This window comes from Siphateles boraxobius, unplaced genomic scaffold (genome assembly GCF_051911475.1).
Source record: "Siphateles boraxobius isolate OS27281-9 unplaced genomic scaffold, OSU_SipBor_1 25, whole genome shotgun sequence".
NCBI classification, from domain to species: domain Eukaryota; kingdom Metazoa; phylum Chordata; class Actinopteri; order Cypriniformes; family Leuciscidae; genus Siphateles; species Siphateles boraxobius.
In genome coordinates this window covers 9,650,858-9,666,597 of record NW_027508866.1, presented here as the reverse complement: position 1 = coordinate 9,666,597, position 15,740 = coordinate 9,650,858, and the positions used below count along the sequence as shown (strand labels likewise).

The window sequence follows — 15,740 nt, the reverse complement described above, 5'->3', positions numbered from 1 at the left end:
TTTTTTGTAAAAAAAAATAAAAAAGTAAAATTGCAGAAAGTTTTCTGCGAGTGCTGTGTTTAGGGTTAGGGGATATAATTAACAGTTTGTACAAGTATAAAAATCATTGTCGAAAGTCCCTATAAAACATGGAAACCCCCGTGTGTGTGTGTGTGTGTGTGTGTGTGTGTGTGTGTGTGTGTGTGTGTGTGTGTGTGTGTGTGTGTGTGTGTGTGTGTGTGTGTGTGTGTGTGTGTGTGCGTGCGTGCGTGCGTGCGTGCGTGCGTGCGTGCGTACGTGCGTGCGTGCGTGCGTGTGTGTTCGTGTGTGTGTGTGTGTGTGTGTGTGTGTAAAAAGGTAAATAGAAATAAAAAAAAACCAACAGTCAAAAAATGACTAAAATTAAAGTTAAAATGAAAACTGAAATTATAAAAATAAAATCTTTTTCAAAATATTAATAAATACTATAATAGTTTTAATAGGCTGTACTATAATAATACCAAAATGTCATTGACTTGAACATGAGCATCATCCACATGAACACCAGCATAAATGAGCACTAAGCCTCAGCTCTGGTAATACAGAATGTTTTAGTTCTTTCATTAGGTAGTTTATAAATCCATATCACCGCTGAATTCTTTACAGACATGATTTTGTTCTATTTATTATCGTGAGGGCACATAATGCTCCGCAGTGAGCATTATTCAGTATGTGTGATGTGACAGTAAATTTGAATTTTTGTCTGCAGACTGCACTAGCACATGCTGTTTTTTGGAAGTGTCTTGAGAAGCATCATTGCCGTAATGATGTCATGGAGGGATGGATTCACTGTAATGGGCTGAGAACCTGCCAGCATACCATCATATAAAAATATTATTTATCTGCACTGTACGTAGCTTGCAGTTTCCATAACAACCGCAATGTCTTTGTTGGCCGATGATAGGGAACATGTGCTTTTTTCCCTAGGCATGTGTTCCAATGTGTGTGTGTGTGTTTATGTTTTAGACTTTAATGAAGCAGTGGTTAACGAGGACATTGAATATAATACTTTGCTCTCATGCAGTCTTTTGTAATGGATCTGTAATGGTGACTTGCCGCCATTACACTGTGCATTATTGCCTTTAGAAATAATGTTGCACCAGTGACTGTAGTGACCCTAACGGACCTATTTGCAATATCACATGACTTTTAGAGCGATTTGTGTTAAAATACAATTTTGGCATGCAGTTTCTGCTCAGAGCAGTGCAGTATGGGTAGCTGGTGTACTTTTTCATTGATTTCATTCTAAGGAATATATTGATCCCCAGCACAAGATGCAGAGAAATTATTTATGTTTCTTAAGAAATGATTTATTATTTAGTTTTAAAATTACCTTTTTAATATACTATACTATACTTTTTAACCTTCTATTCATCCAATAATCCTGAAAAAAATTCACAAAAATATTAAGCTGCATTACTGGAATAAATTGCATTTTATTATATATTTAAAAAAGAAAAAGTTATTTTGAATTGTAATAATACTTATATATGTAATAATAATACAGTGTTACTGTTTACTGTAATTTTAATCAAATAAATGCATCCTTGGTAGGCATAAGAGACTTCTTTCTAATACATTAAAAAATCTGATTGACCTCAAACTTTTGAATGTTAGTGTATATAATCTAACGTTTCATAAATCATTTTAACCACAGTTATAATACCTATTTATATTCAAGCAAGGATATATTTTATATTAACACATGTATATGGTTTAACATTTGATTCAACATTTCATTCTGTGTTTTTAATCCATTAAACTTTTTCAATTAAAACCTTAAATAGGTAAATCTTATAATCATATAACATTTATGAGATCATTGAAAGCTGGAAGAGAAATTTCAATATTTTATTTCCCTCTAGTTTTATGGCCCTCTTTAGACATTCTACTATTAGTAACTTTGCAACTAAATGTCAACTAACTCTCATTAGAGTATTAGTAGACTCTGCTTAATATGTAATATCTGCTAACTCTTTATTTTGATGCTCCCCAACCGACATTCTACTAACTATAAGTATCTTTGCAACTACATGTCAACTTATTTTACTAACCCGAACCCCTAACACATAACCCTAACCTAACAGTCTACTAATACTCTAATGAGAGTTAGATAACATGTAAGTTGCACAGTTACTTATATTTAGTACAATGTCTAAAGTGGACCATCAAAATAAAGTGTAACAGAATGTTCTCTGGCAGGCAGCTGTGGATTTTGCAGGGAAAATGTCACCCAGCGGAAGAGACATCATTAGCCCCTCTTTTGATTTCATAACAGTTGTATCTACATCTCATTTGTGGTATCTGCATTATAGGCTTCCAAAACAGATGTATTGTCATGGTTACAAAAGGCAGTATAAAGGAGAGGTGAAGTGACTGCTTGCAGTGAACAGAGACGACCGGGGCTAGTGTACTAGTGTTACTTGTTTTGTTTTTTTGTCTCTCTTTATGTAAGAGCTTTTATCATGGCTGTATATACAGTAGTCCTGTTTAGTGTGTGGTGGTATCATTGCAGCATTTCATTTAGCAACAGCGTGTTCTAAAAGGCGAAATGGCTTGAATAAATGCCCCTTTTTTGTTGTTATCGGACATAGACTTTATGTATTGTGCTTACATTTTCATCAAGGGGTCAACGTTCAGTTTGGTTTTGTTTAGTTACCCCTGCTGGTAGATGCTGTAACTACACCATCAGTATCATTCTTTATTGATTGCGGTGAAATTTTGTGCAAAAAATAATTTTGTGTTTTTCACCTTCATTCTCATTGACCTAAACTGAATACGAATGCTGGTCTGCATTAAAGTGTTTCTGCTAGGCTTCCAGTGACTAAATGCACCTGAAGGAACAAGTTTAATGGCCATTGTTGCGGTTATCTCTTGTATTGTGTACTTAGCGGGACAGGCCTATAGGACACTGTGACAGCTTGTCTGTTCTTTTGTGTACACATGTGCCTGAGCTATAGTGCTTCCTTTTACTGTGTTTCATTGCTTGATCATCCACACTGCCCTGCTGGAGAGAGATAAGCAAAACAGAGACATTTTCGCAGGTGTATTTTGAGAATGCAATCGAAAGCACAAAAATAAAACAAAACAAATATTATATTTCCTCCTAATTTTTGAAGTGCATACTAAAGATCATTAGGTGACTCCAGTTCACATGCTTCCCTCGTTTTATCTGGTCTTTGAGCCTGGATCATCAGTGTAAAATCTGCTCCTTAAATAGAGTGGAGTGTGTTTGTGTCTCTTTCTAAGGATGAGTAGGCCTACATGAATCATGTTTTTTTTTAAACGCTTGCCTGTCTCTCCAGATAGTGCTCTATATATTAAGATGAATGAGAGGTTTCTTCTTTCGCTGCATAGCGTGTAGTAAACTGAAAGGGCTTCTGTGCTTTTCTCTTAGTGGAGGCTTTTCTGTTTTGTGAAGTAGCTGAGATTTCTCAGTCAAAATAATGTGAAATTTATCATTTATTAATATATTTCAAGGTTTGTGGCATCTGAGAAAGACCTGAATTCCATATTCCTGCACCATCATTCAAAAGTTATTATTACATTATTATTAAATATTATTACAATTTATAAAATACTTTATCCCTGTGATGGCAAAGCTGAATTTCCAGCATCTTTACTCCAGTCTTCAGTCACGTGATCCTTCAGAAAACATTATAATATGCTGATGTGGTGCTCGAGAAACATTTATGTTATTATTATCAATGTTGAAAAGAGTTGTGATGCTTAATTTCTTTAAAAACAAAACGTACTGACCCCAAACTTTGAAATGGTAGTATATATTTTTGTGATTTTATGTTTGATTTTTAGGTTGTTTTTGGCTTTTTGTTAGTGGACAGGAATTGATAGGTAGAAAGGGAAGACATTTTCTGAATTCATTTCTTAAACTTTCATTTTTAAAACAGACTGAATAATGCCACACTAGTCGTACCCGTCAGAAATTTTAATATAATATGATGTTGGCTGTAATATGATACGATGCAAGCCCTTCCAGGCTTGGTGTTGCGGCCCTTGGCTCCTTAATAATGTCAGAGAGTCTCTAACGGGTGCAGTAACTGTTAGTTTTTTATTCTTCCAAAATCAGCGTGAGCACCGTGAAAACTAGAAGTAAACACAAATAGCTGGTTAATGAACCTTTGGACACAAATTGACAAAAAATCCTCACCTCATTTACAGTCCATCAAGATGCATTTTTGTATATGTGCAATGCAAATCAAATGACCTTTAAAGTTTAAACAACCAAAGACAATAATTTGCTCACTTAACATATGCACTTTCCTGGTACAAGATATACAACAAAACAATTTCCAATAACAGTCAAAATAGACATTTTACATCCTTGACGCCTTTTATACATGGAGCCAAATGATACACACCTCGCTCCGCTCACCAAGGGTGCAAAAGCTGCCGCTTTTCAGAGCGCCCTTCACAATGCACGGCACGCTTCCTAATTCGTCCCACCAAGAGCAGAGACTACATTACCCATACACCCTTGAGTTTTACAAGTGAAAAGAGCATGCGTCGCTTTTGCCGCTGTCAGTAGCTACGTTTACATGGACACAATCGGAATGAAATCAATACGATTGATGAATCTGAACAAGGTGTTTACATGAATGATAAAGTAATCAGGTTGATGTGCGCGTTTATATGTCACAAGTTTCAAATCGGATCTGATTTTTTGACATGCACAACTGCACGAATATACAGAGTTTCCCGCTGTTCGCGCATAAATATTCTCCTCTATTGGTTCTTTATTTGTTTTAAACAGCAGACGTAATATTAATTCGTCTCTGGTCATAATGTAGACTAGAGCATATTAACGGCAATATTTTGCCGTGCTGATCACGCAGTAAAAATGCCCCTCCCCGCGGCCTAAACCAGGCGTCTGTGGAGAATCCACAACAAGGACTGGTGGGACGTTGTCCTGCTTCACATACGCGCGAGTAAAATGAGAATTTTAGAATGACGGGAAACTTATTAATATGACACTTTATTCAACAGGAAAAACAGCTCGTTCCGCGCGTTATACTCATTACGTTCATTTAACGTCCTTGCACATGTGCAGTCCTTTCAGTTTCGGTTTTCAATCAAGTGTTTACATGTTCTCTCGATCGGATTACATAAGGGATAAAACACCCCTTTCAATCCGATCGATATGTCATTTGGATCGTGCTCAATCGGATCGATTAAGGTGTTTACATGAGGGTTTTTTAGTCCGATCGAGCCGTCAATCCGATTATAAGTGTCCATGTGTCAACCATGGTGTCAACTCAACGTGGTCCGGAGAGGGTGTGTGATACGGGTAAAGAAATGAATGAACCATAGCAAGACTCATGTTTATGTTCTACTGTTCTATGGTTATTATGTTTTATAATTTATTTTATGTACATTTTGTTCAAAATGTTTTCAATACCCTTTTGCACATTTTATTTATGTTCAGTAGCTCTTTCTAGCTCAAGCAAATCCACAATTAAATTATTTTTTATAAGGTCGTCTGTTGACTGCTGTATATAAAACCCCTTCAAGAGACAACAAGCGTTGTTGTTACCTCAGGGGAGGAGGGGGGTCAGCAAAAAAAAAAAAAAAAAAAAAAAATTAATAATAGAGTACCGGCACCTCTTTTGGGCCACGTAAAGCACTGGTCATATCATACCATAATTCTACAGCAACCCACACACCGCTATGATATGTGCCACCGTGGCTAGTGTCACTTATTGTACCCCTCACAGCCGTATCTGCACATTTCACGCACGCTGTTTTCCAAGGAGTCAGCCATTGAGTTACAGATTTGAGTTAGTGTTTTAGTGACAGATGGATGTGAAATGTTGCGCAAATTTGTCAGGTCTGTTAAACTGACTTTATGTGTGTGTCCCTCCAGGGCTCTGTTTGACTACGAGAGAGCGAAGGATAGTGGTCTGCCCAGTCAGGGTCTCAGTTTCCGATATGGAGACATTCTCCATGTCATCAATGCATCTGATGATGAGTGGTGGCAGGCCAGGAGAGTGATGCTAGAAGGGGACAGTGAAGAGATGGGTGTCATCCCCAGCAAGAGGAGGTGAGTTTCATGATGAATCACCTTCACAAACAAAAGCTAAACCTGTGGCAAATGCTCATTTATTTCCACATCATTGCTACCAAACATTTAGTGGTCCCATTAGAGACTTAACCACAAATCGCGAACAATCTTACCTTTTTATCAATTAATTGTACTAAATTAACATGTGACAGGCCTAGTTCTAATTGTTACCCTACTGCCCTATATTTAAGTTCTTTAAGCTCTTTAAAGGGAGCATACAATTGAAGAAAGAATTTTCCTTTCTTCTCCGATATAAAAGAGTTCAATACACTATGCGCATTATAAGCAGTAAAAATGGATCATTCGTTAACATTAATGTATCACATTCTTACCTATCAATTTTTTATCTGTTACATAAAAATTGTCATGTAAAACTAAATTAGAAGTGTTTTGGTTGTTTCAGATTGTATGTACACTACCGTTTAAACATTTAGATTTGGGAAGATTTTGAATGATTTGTTTTAATGCTCATCAAGACTGCATTTTTTATATAATAAAACTGTAAAAACAGAAATATTGTTTACAAATACTACCATTTTAATTAACAGTTTTCTGTTTTAATTTTTCAAGATATATTTCATTCCTGTTAGAAAAGGCTGAATTTTCAGCATCATTTACTCCAGTCCTCAGTGTCACATGATCCTTCAGGAATCATTCTAATATGCTAATTTGATATTCAGTTATTACCCATGTTGGAAACAGTTTTGCTGCTTAATATTTTTCTGGAACCTGTGATACTTTTTGAGGATTTAGAGAAGAATAAAAAGTTAAAAAGAACAGCATTTCAAAATAGAAATATTTTCTAACAATCTAAATCTTTATTATCACTTTTTATCAGAAATCATTCTAATAATATCTGCTGATTTTGTGCTCGATAAACATTTCTAATAATTGTTAATGTCGAAAATGTTTGTGAAAACCGTACACATGTAGTGTAAGCACATTAGTTAAGTGTTTCACTGACTATGTCTCTATTCCTGTGGCAGGGTGGAGAGAAAAGAAAGAGCTCGTCTGAAGACGGTTAAATTCAACGCAAAACCCGGTAGCCTCGATTCTAAAGGGGTGAGTTTTTCTATTCGACTTTTAAGTCAGTGCCAACATCCGAAATTCTATTCGCCCCAGTTTGCAGGTATAAACAGGAAGGGCTCAGCGATTTATTGACAGTTTAGACACAGTTCACCTGCAGCCCCTGTCGTGTCTCTTCACTCATCTCTCTTCAGTCTATCCGGTTTAGTTTCTTTTGTTCTCTGTCATCTTCAATTTACTTTTCCATTTCAAGTTGTGCTGGTGGGTTATTGAGTTAGTCAGTCAGAATGGAAGTGTGTGTGAGAGACTGTCCCCGTGCCGCAGTGTAACAGCTCACTCTGAGCTCTCAGCATCAGTGCTGCAGCACAACCCAACAGACGCTCACTGAAACAGCCTCAGTATTATGTCTGTACATAGATGTGTCTCTTCATCTTTTATGAGATCAGTATGGTAAGGTCATCTGTAGTAAATATTTCTTATCTGTGTGTATTTGAGAGAGGTAAATGAATAAAACTGAAGGATGTATTTTAAGTTCGGCACACAACCGCAGAGCCGTTCAGGGTTTTAGCCTTATGATTCCCACTTGTATCCATAGCAACATCGCAGACAGGCCAGCAAATTTCAGTTTCTTCCTTGTCTTTTTTTCTCTTTTTTTCCTCTCCCTCTGTCTTTTAAAGATGAGGAGAGGGGTGGGGATGTTGGCACTGATGGATTACTTGAGGATTTTGTCATGTGGTTTTGTCTTTGTGTTCAGTTGCACCAACTTGTGTATGTATCATTTCAGGTTTATGAATCATAGGATTTCAGTGTTGATTGAACATGCATTGATTAGAAGTGTTTATATGCCTTTTAATAGGGAGAATTAGTTGGGTGAAAGTTATAATTATTCCCTTTAATCACTATCAGGGGTACAATTGGTTTCTTTCGTACACTGTACTGATATATTAAAATAGGTAAAAACCACAAAAATACACTCAAAAGCATTAAAATTACAATTATTGCCAAACATTTAAGTATGCATCTCACTAAGAAATGTCTAGGTTATGTTTCACCCACAAATCATTAAAAAATGATTTGCATAAAGGAAATGAAACCTATTTTAGAACCATTGCAATTCATAATAATTATGATTATGATACTCCTGATTTTTTTGCTATAATAAATCTCATTCTCATGTATCACTTAATGTATCACATACTGACAATTATTTCTATTAAAGCCATATTTAATTTCAGGATTAAAAATACTATTATGGTTACATACTTTACAACTTAAATATCTACTGTTTTTCTTATTGAGTTTTGCATTACATTGTTACATTATTAAGAATTGCATCACATTATTCAAGGGAGTTTGAAATTTCAATTAAATTTTTTATTGCAATGGTTCTAAAATAGACTTGATGTAATATATGTCATGTCAATTTCTTTCTTTTTCTTTTAATTTTGGGGGTGAGAGATGATGTGGACATATCCTTGACGGGTTCCACCATTATAGATTAATCAGGAAAATTATGTTCATATCAGGCAGCATATTGAGCTCAGGTTCACCGTATTAGGTTAAAAGAAAATCACATTTAGAATCACCCCAGGCACATATATGTTACCTCATTTATTTTTCTCTGCATTTTATAACCATTTTAAAAACAATTCACCTTCAGAAGATCATAACTCGCACTACACATGAGCAGCACAAATTTTGCCCCTTTGATCAGCATGTCACCCTGTCAGGAGTCCTGCATGCTTAATATTTTAATATGAGTCCCCTTTGCCTTTGCATGGCACTAAACCAGCTTCAGTTGGCCTTTTGTTTATCATTGTTTACCTCCCTTGTATGTTCATTTCTACTGATCATGTTTTGATTTGAATACATTTGAGCTGTCTAAGAATAGCTCAGGTGCTGTGACGTCATGGACAGCAGGGTTTGGGTCAGCCTCCACAACAAACAAAGACCACCTATTCAGGATCATCCTAGTGCTTTCAGCTCTAGCCAAAAATAATGCAATTACTTTGGTACAAATAAAAACCTATTTCAATTGTGTGAATTGCTCATTTGATTTGATGCAGTTTGATATGTGGTTGTTTCCTGGCTGCTGTCCCTCACGTCTAGCTCCGGTCGTTGTGTTGTTTTTGTCAGCATGTTTGTGACAGCGTTTAGAGCCCCCTGTTTGCACCATGCTCTCTCTCCGCACAGTCATTCAGTGAAAAACGTAGAAAGAACTTCATCTTTTCACGCAAGTTCCCTTTCTACAAGAACAAGGACGCCGACGAGCAAGACGGCAGCGACTCGGAAAGTAAGTAGCCACAAACGCACGTGCACTCTGACACATAGGTACATAAAAACAGCACACGGTCACACAAACGCATCCTCGGGGTGAGGTGAAAGGTCTAGGTGTGTGTAGGTAGCTCCAGGAAGCCCATGCCCTCCTTCTTCTGCTGGCGTTTCTCCCCGCCCCACCAACAACCTTACTGTCTCTCTCTCCCTCTGTCTCTCTGTCTCCCATTCTTTCATCTCTCTTCGTCTCTCTCTTTCTCCGCCCCCCTGATCGGCTGTGTGGTGTAGGACATCTCTGGAATAGGGGAGGACGGGTACGGAGCAAAGACACTGAGTAAGTGTGTTAAGGAATGGACCCAATACCCCTCTCCCAACCACACATGTAACATTTCAGTTCAGATTTGTTATTTTCTGTTACGTCAACGACAGACCTGTCTGCATGTCAGAATACTAATGTATGTTGGTCTACAGGTCCTGATGTTTCAGGGATTCCTGCATCGTCATCCTTAGGTTTATGTGGTAGCTAAAATGTTGCATGAACGTAACACGTGTGAGAATAGTTTGTCGAATGTTGTTCGTTTAGTTTGTGTGTCAAGACTGTTGTGCTGTTTTCTGATGTTTAGTCTTGCATAGCTGGAAAAAGTTTATTCTGGCCAAAAATAATGAAATGTAAATTGAATAGTTTTGTTTTGATTGTATGTCTTGTTTAGGGTGGGTTTGTCAAATAAAAATGCTACAGTAAAAGACACATAGAAGTAATAAATTCTGATTATCTTACAGACATGATTCAAAACAAATCAGAATATGCAGTTCTGTTTATAGATATCTAGGCTACTTTCTAGTCCTTTTTCTTTGTCTTTATGATGTCTCTGCAGTGCCGTGCCAAATGTTGTCTTGTGTTTTTGACAGTGTTTTATGTTCACATCAGGAGCATTTAGCTAAAACAGTTATTAGAACATCGTTTTAAGGGAATGAGGAAATCCACATCAGTCAAACAGAATATTTTAGCAGTATTCTCAATGAATTAATATGTATTTGTGCCAAGATATAATCCATAGAGAGGGGAAGAGAATGTTGTTTACAGCTTATGTATACCTAAATACAGCTTTAACAGAATAGAGGATATTTCTTTTGGGTTGAACGTGTTCATCGCTCTTTCTCGGTACTGGGTCCCTAATTTAATCTTGTGTGTCTAATTTTATTTTATGCTTGAAACTCAAGTCTAATTTTGTCCAATACAACCAACTTAGACTGTCAGAGTTTATAGCGAGTCCCTGATAATGATCTTCTAGACTCTTAAAAACTAGAGCGTACTGTTATAAGAAAGTTACTGAGTAACATGATGACTTTAGGTCAGGTTGTCGGAGATATAGTACTGTAGTCCAGCTCCAAAACATTAGCTGTCAAATTTTGAAGTCATCTTGAGAGTGGCAGGTTTCCAGACCGAGTGTGTATTCAGAGCCTGGTTGGATGAGCTTGTCACATTGGACAGATTAGGTTTTGCCATATAATTGTCATATTGCATGATGCTCTTCTAGACAGCCATAGAGTGCCATCGTCAACATAATGAAATATGACTTGTTTGTTTCCCCTTGGCCGGTAAACAGGATTTGTGGCTTTTATTTAATTGATTTTGGAAATGGACTCACTTGATAACGTGCTGATGAAAAATGATATGTGCTGTCAGAAAGAATCTTTTCCAGTTTGTTTCGTTTTAGAAAGATATCAGTTTTAGCCATAGCTTTTTTTCAGTTTAAACATTTAACAGTTACGTTTCAACAAACATTTCATTAATATGAATGATTTTTTTTTAAAGAAAGAAAGAAATACTTTTATTTCGCAAGGACGCATTAAATTGATTAAATGTGACAGTAAAGACATTGTATTCATCAAAAAATGCTAGAGAAAATGTATCACAGTTTCCACTAAAATATTTAGCAGCACAGTTGCTTTCAACATTGATAACAATAGTAAATGTTTCATCATATTAGAATGATTTCTGAAGGATCATGTGAAACTGAAGACTGGAGTAATGATGCTGAAAAATCTGCTTTTCACAGAAATAAATTACTTTTTAAGTATATTAAAATAGAAAACATTTTAAATTGTAATCATATTTAATAATATTATAATATTTTTACACTGTTTGTACTGTATTTGATCAAATAAATGCAGCCTTGGTGAGCATAAGGGACTTCTTTCAATGTTTTTTCTAAAGTCACCATGCCACATTCATCTAATGTTAGTACAAGCACAATTATTAAGTCAACCTTATTTTGCAAGACGGAAGTAAACTACTTTCTGTGACTGTACGAGACTTTAGATTCATTAAGTAAAAAAAACGATAGATAGATAAATAACAAAGTGCTGTAACCGATAAAACTATTTGTGATACAAACCAGTGGGTTTATAATTACGACAAAACATTAATATAATATAATGAGAAATATCAGTTTCCAACAACAAGCAGCATCACAAGTGACTCCTGTGATGCTGTCATCACAGCAGTCACTGAAAGTGGATCCCACCGGAAGCCTTGCACAGTCAAGTTACAAATGGCCAAGCCTACTCTTAGGTTAAAATAAGGTGGATAGCTGGCTCCAAATTAGGCGCAGAGGCCAAAGGTCACTGTCTGGTCTTACAATATGATGTATAATCTGTCTCCACCAAAAGCTCCAGGCATTGATCAAACCCACATAACCTTGTTTAAAATCCTCACAGACGCTGTCCTCTTAGCTTGACTGCTGTTTAATGCATAGAACTCGTCTTTTCCTTTCCTGCCTACCTACATAGGCATCTGCCTTCTAACCACCATTACTGATTTTTAATACTCTACATAACCAACCATGTGAGAATCAACTTGCAATAGTATTTGATATATCCCCTTTTTACCAAATTTTAAAAGCAAAATTAAGTTACCTACCTTTCAGAACAGCCTTTGTGTTGAGTCTACATTTGATGCCTTAACATTCTGCCTCTGTAGGCAGCTCATTAGGTTGTTGAACAGAGCTTTAGAGTGTGCTTTGTGTTTGTAAGGCTTTGTAATCCATTCTGTTTATGGCAATAGCTACATCAATAGAGGCCATCTAGCTTTTCCACAGCATCTAAATTGTTTTGGGTAAGAGTGGAGCACTACACAGTAGCTGATTCATGCGTGATTCATTCTGTATAGTTTAATGTTACCACTTCCAATGAGAGAAATTAAGCTCTGGCTCAGAACAACACTCGATCCTATCTGGGTTGGAATCGATGGATAATAACCATATTGTGTTCCTGCGGCAGCCTGCTTCTGTTCGTCCCAGGGCTAAAAATAAACTACTCTGGCAACTTGAAGTCCCTATGTGCGCAGACTACCTCAAAACTAGCGTCACATTGGACCTGCGTTCCCATAATTGGACTTACATATTTAATTAGTATTGTCACTGTCTGAAACGTCAGTCTCATCCGTAATTAAATTGCTTTTCTGTTGTCCATCATCATCCCAAAGCCTTTCTGCCGATCCCTTTAATCTCCCAAATGAGCGCTAACTAAATTTTGCCACTGTTTTTCATTTTTCTCTTTTTTTTTAAAGCAAATGTCCTTGTCAACAAGTACGTAATGACATTACATGCTCAGTAACTAATTTACACATCCACTCGAGCTGCACTCTGAGAGGCGAGACCTTGGTGAAGGGCACATCAAATGTGTCTCGATCACTGGCGTTCTACGGAAAGCAAGCTGTGTCCCATCACAACCACCCTCCCCACTGAGTATGTTTCTCTGTTCTGTTTCCAGGGAGTCAAGAGGAACTGATCCTCTCGTATGAGCCTGTCATCAGACAAGAGAGTAAGTGCTTCTCCACTGTCTCTCATGCTTGGACTGTATGAAGTTCTGTATAAGTGTAAATATATTACGTGATTGATGTTCAATGTGTTTGTTTTTTCTGTATTATCTGTTTGAACAGTTAATTACGCCAGACCAGTTATAATTTTGGGGCCCATGAAGGACAGAGTCAACGATGACCTCATCTCTGAGTTCCCAGACAAGTTTGGGTCATGTGTGCCACGTAAGTATCCTACAGAGATATTGTGGTTCTTGCCCAGGTGGTTAGATTATCAGATAAACTAATCTCCTAGTGGATCTTTCATTAATTATTCATTTTTCATCTTTAGAATGCACAAATTAACCTTCAGTAGAGGCTGACTCAACCACGGTCTCAAAAGAGCCCAAATGAGCAATAGTGTACTGTGTTATTCTCACTGGTGCCGTTATAAATTTCAACTGGAGTGTTAAAAAAAACCTCTGGCCAAGGTAGTTTGTAATTATATGCAGTAGTCTTGGGGTTTTTTAAGCCTTTGTGCTGATAGCGGTACTGGTGAGATTCATCAAAATGAGATGGTAAGGTAAGTGACCTGACCATAAGAGTCCGTGGTGTTCCCTACTGTCCCACAGTGCTCATATCTATTGCTGTGCAGTTCCTGAAACTCATTTCATTGTGCTGTGACTATGAAATCACTTACTTCAAGGTCTGCTGATTAACAAATTTCAACTAGGTCACTTTATTGTGATGTTTTCAGAAGTTATAATTGGTCTAAGTAAATACAAAACCCAATAAAATTTCTTCGAGCAAACCTTGAAAGTAACACTTCGTAACCCATACTTTGTACGATTTCATTTGTTTTATAATGTTTTTGGAAAAGAGCTTTGTTGGCTTGTGCTATACATATTAACCAAAATATTGACAATATTGTGGAGGTTTTCATCTCAGACCCAAAATGGAATAAAGATCCTATATCATTCTCATAGTTTGCTGATGAGTGCCACAGAGCTATTTCATGTTTTCCATCTTGAACACTTTATTTATTGTTTGTTTTTCAGTTTTCAGACTTTTATTTAACCGTTTTTGTTTATGTTCATAATTTTAAAAAAGCGGCTAACAGTTCTGATCAAGAAGGTAAGTGAGATTATTAGTCTGCAGTGAGCAAGATATAAATAGAAAATGTGACAGTATCAGTCTTACCCTGTAGTATACAGTTCATCCAGTGAGTGGGATCTATGGGTATTTCTGCTTAGCTTACTGCTGCTGTCCTATCTCTTAGTATGTCACCCCATTAGCTAGAGATATATTTTTTTATTTGTGAAAGTAGATTTGCCCTCTGCACTCCGACAGCTTATGGTATTTCTCATGAACGTGTATATAGATAATAAAGTTGATGATTTCCCATTTTTATGTGTTGTAGAACTGAGGACCCAAGTATTATAAAACTAAAGCCTGGATTTTTTTTAAACCAATCTCAGATACTACCAGATCAAAGCGGGATTATGAAGTGGATGGGAGAGATTATCACTTCGTGAACTCACGAGAGCAGATGGAGAAAGACATCCAAGAGCACAAGTTCATCGAGGCTGGACAGTACAATGACAATCTGTACGGAACCAGCGTCCAGTCTGTCAAATATGTGGCTGAGAGGGTCAGTAGTTGCTATGGTTTTACAACCACAATATTGCCATGAAGTCTTCTTACTAATGTGGATTTTACAATTCGGGATATCTAGCTAGTTTAACATGTTCCAGAGATGTACGGTACTCATGAGTAGTTTGGTAGAGTGTCTTGATAATGTTAGGGCCACTTCCTTGCTGAACTTCTTTTAACTTGACATCTCAAAGGCCAACACTTGTCCTTGTGTCGTTGAATGTGTTCTTTGTGAACGGCCCCTTGCTCTACTGTTCAGTCTCTATTGCTTTTCTAGGGAAAGCACTGCATACTTGACGTGTCTGGGAATGCCATAAAACGACTACAAGTAGCACAACTCTACCCCATTGCCATCTTTATAAAGCCTAGATCCATGGAGTCCCTAATGTAAGTTTACCACACAGCTCTATGATGGTGTATTAATTCAATAAATAATACAAATTCCATTGCGTTCAGATGAAGAGATTGATACATTTCTAAACCCTTTGTGTTTCAGGGAGATGAATAAGAGGTTGACGGAGGAGCAGGCCAAAAAGACATATGACCGTGCCATGAAATTGGAGCAGGAGTTTGGCGAGTACTTCACAGGTAACAGTAAAGTTCCTAGTCCATCGAGAGGATCTGAGCGGCGCCTTCTCGCTCAGAGGCTGTCCAATATCAGCTCATTTGCATATTCTGATAGTCTGTTGCATATGCATTACCTCAGAGGCCAACCATTGCAGCTTGTTACATCCATCATATTTGACAGCAGAGTCACGGAGCTGACGCTTTCCACTGAGTGAAACACATCAACTTTCTCTTGAAATATGCATTAGCCTGACCCCTGTGAGTGTATGGAGGAATATGAAAAAGAGCTTAGCAACATTATGATTCATTTGAGGACATTTTGAA

The 15,740-nt window shown here is 37.1% G+C and overlaps 1 protein-coding gene across 50 annotated transcripts in view; it reads left to right on the top strand.

The window, feature by feature from the left end:
- The window catches only part of dlg2 (discs, large homolog 2 (Drosophila)), a 305,321-nt gene that overhangs the window by 286,484 nt on the left and 3,097 nt on the right, over positions 1–15,740 (top strand). For 21 of the 50 annotated variants that reach the window (XM_077242498.1, XM_077242477.1, XM_077242480.1 and 18 more), the window contains 9 exons: positions 5,900–6,076; positions 7,084–7,159; positions 9,317–9,416; positions 13,172–13,222; positions 13,341–13,442; positions 14,307–14,330; positions 14,675–14,847; positions 15,127–15,236; positions 15,346–15,437. In XM_077242498.1, the coding sequence (XP_077098613.1) occupies positions 5,900–6,076; positions 7,084–7,159; positions 9,317–9,416; positions 13,172–13,222; positions 13,341–13,442; positions 14,307–14,330; positions 14,675–14,847; positions 15,127–15,236; positions 15,346–15,437 (905 nt within the window). Of the gene's footprint in view, positions 1–5,899; positions 6,077–7,083; positions 7,160–9,316; positions 9,417–9,685; positions 9,732–13,171; positions 13,223–13,340; positions 13,443–14,306; positions 14,331–14,674; positions 14,848–15,126; positions 15,237–15,345; positions 15,438–15,740 lie in introns of those variants that run through there. The other 29 variants (XM_077242496.1, XM_077242514.1, XM_077242497.1 and 26 more) reach the window with 5 other exon arrangements.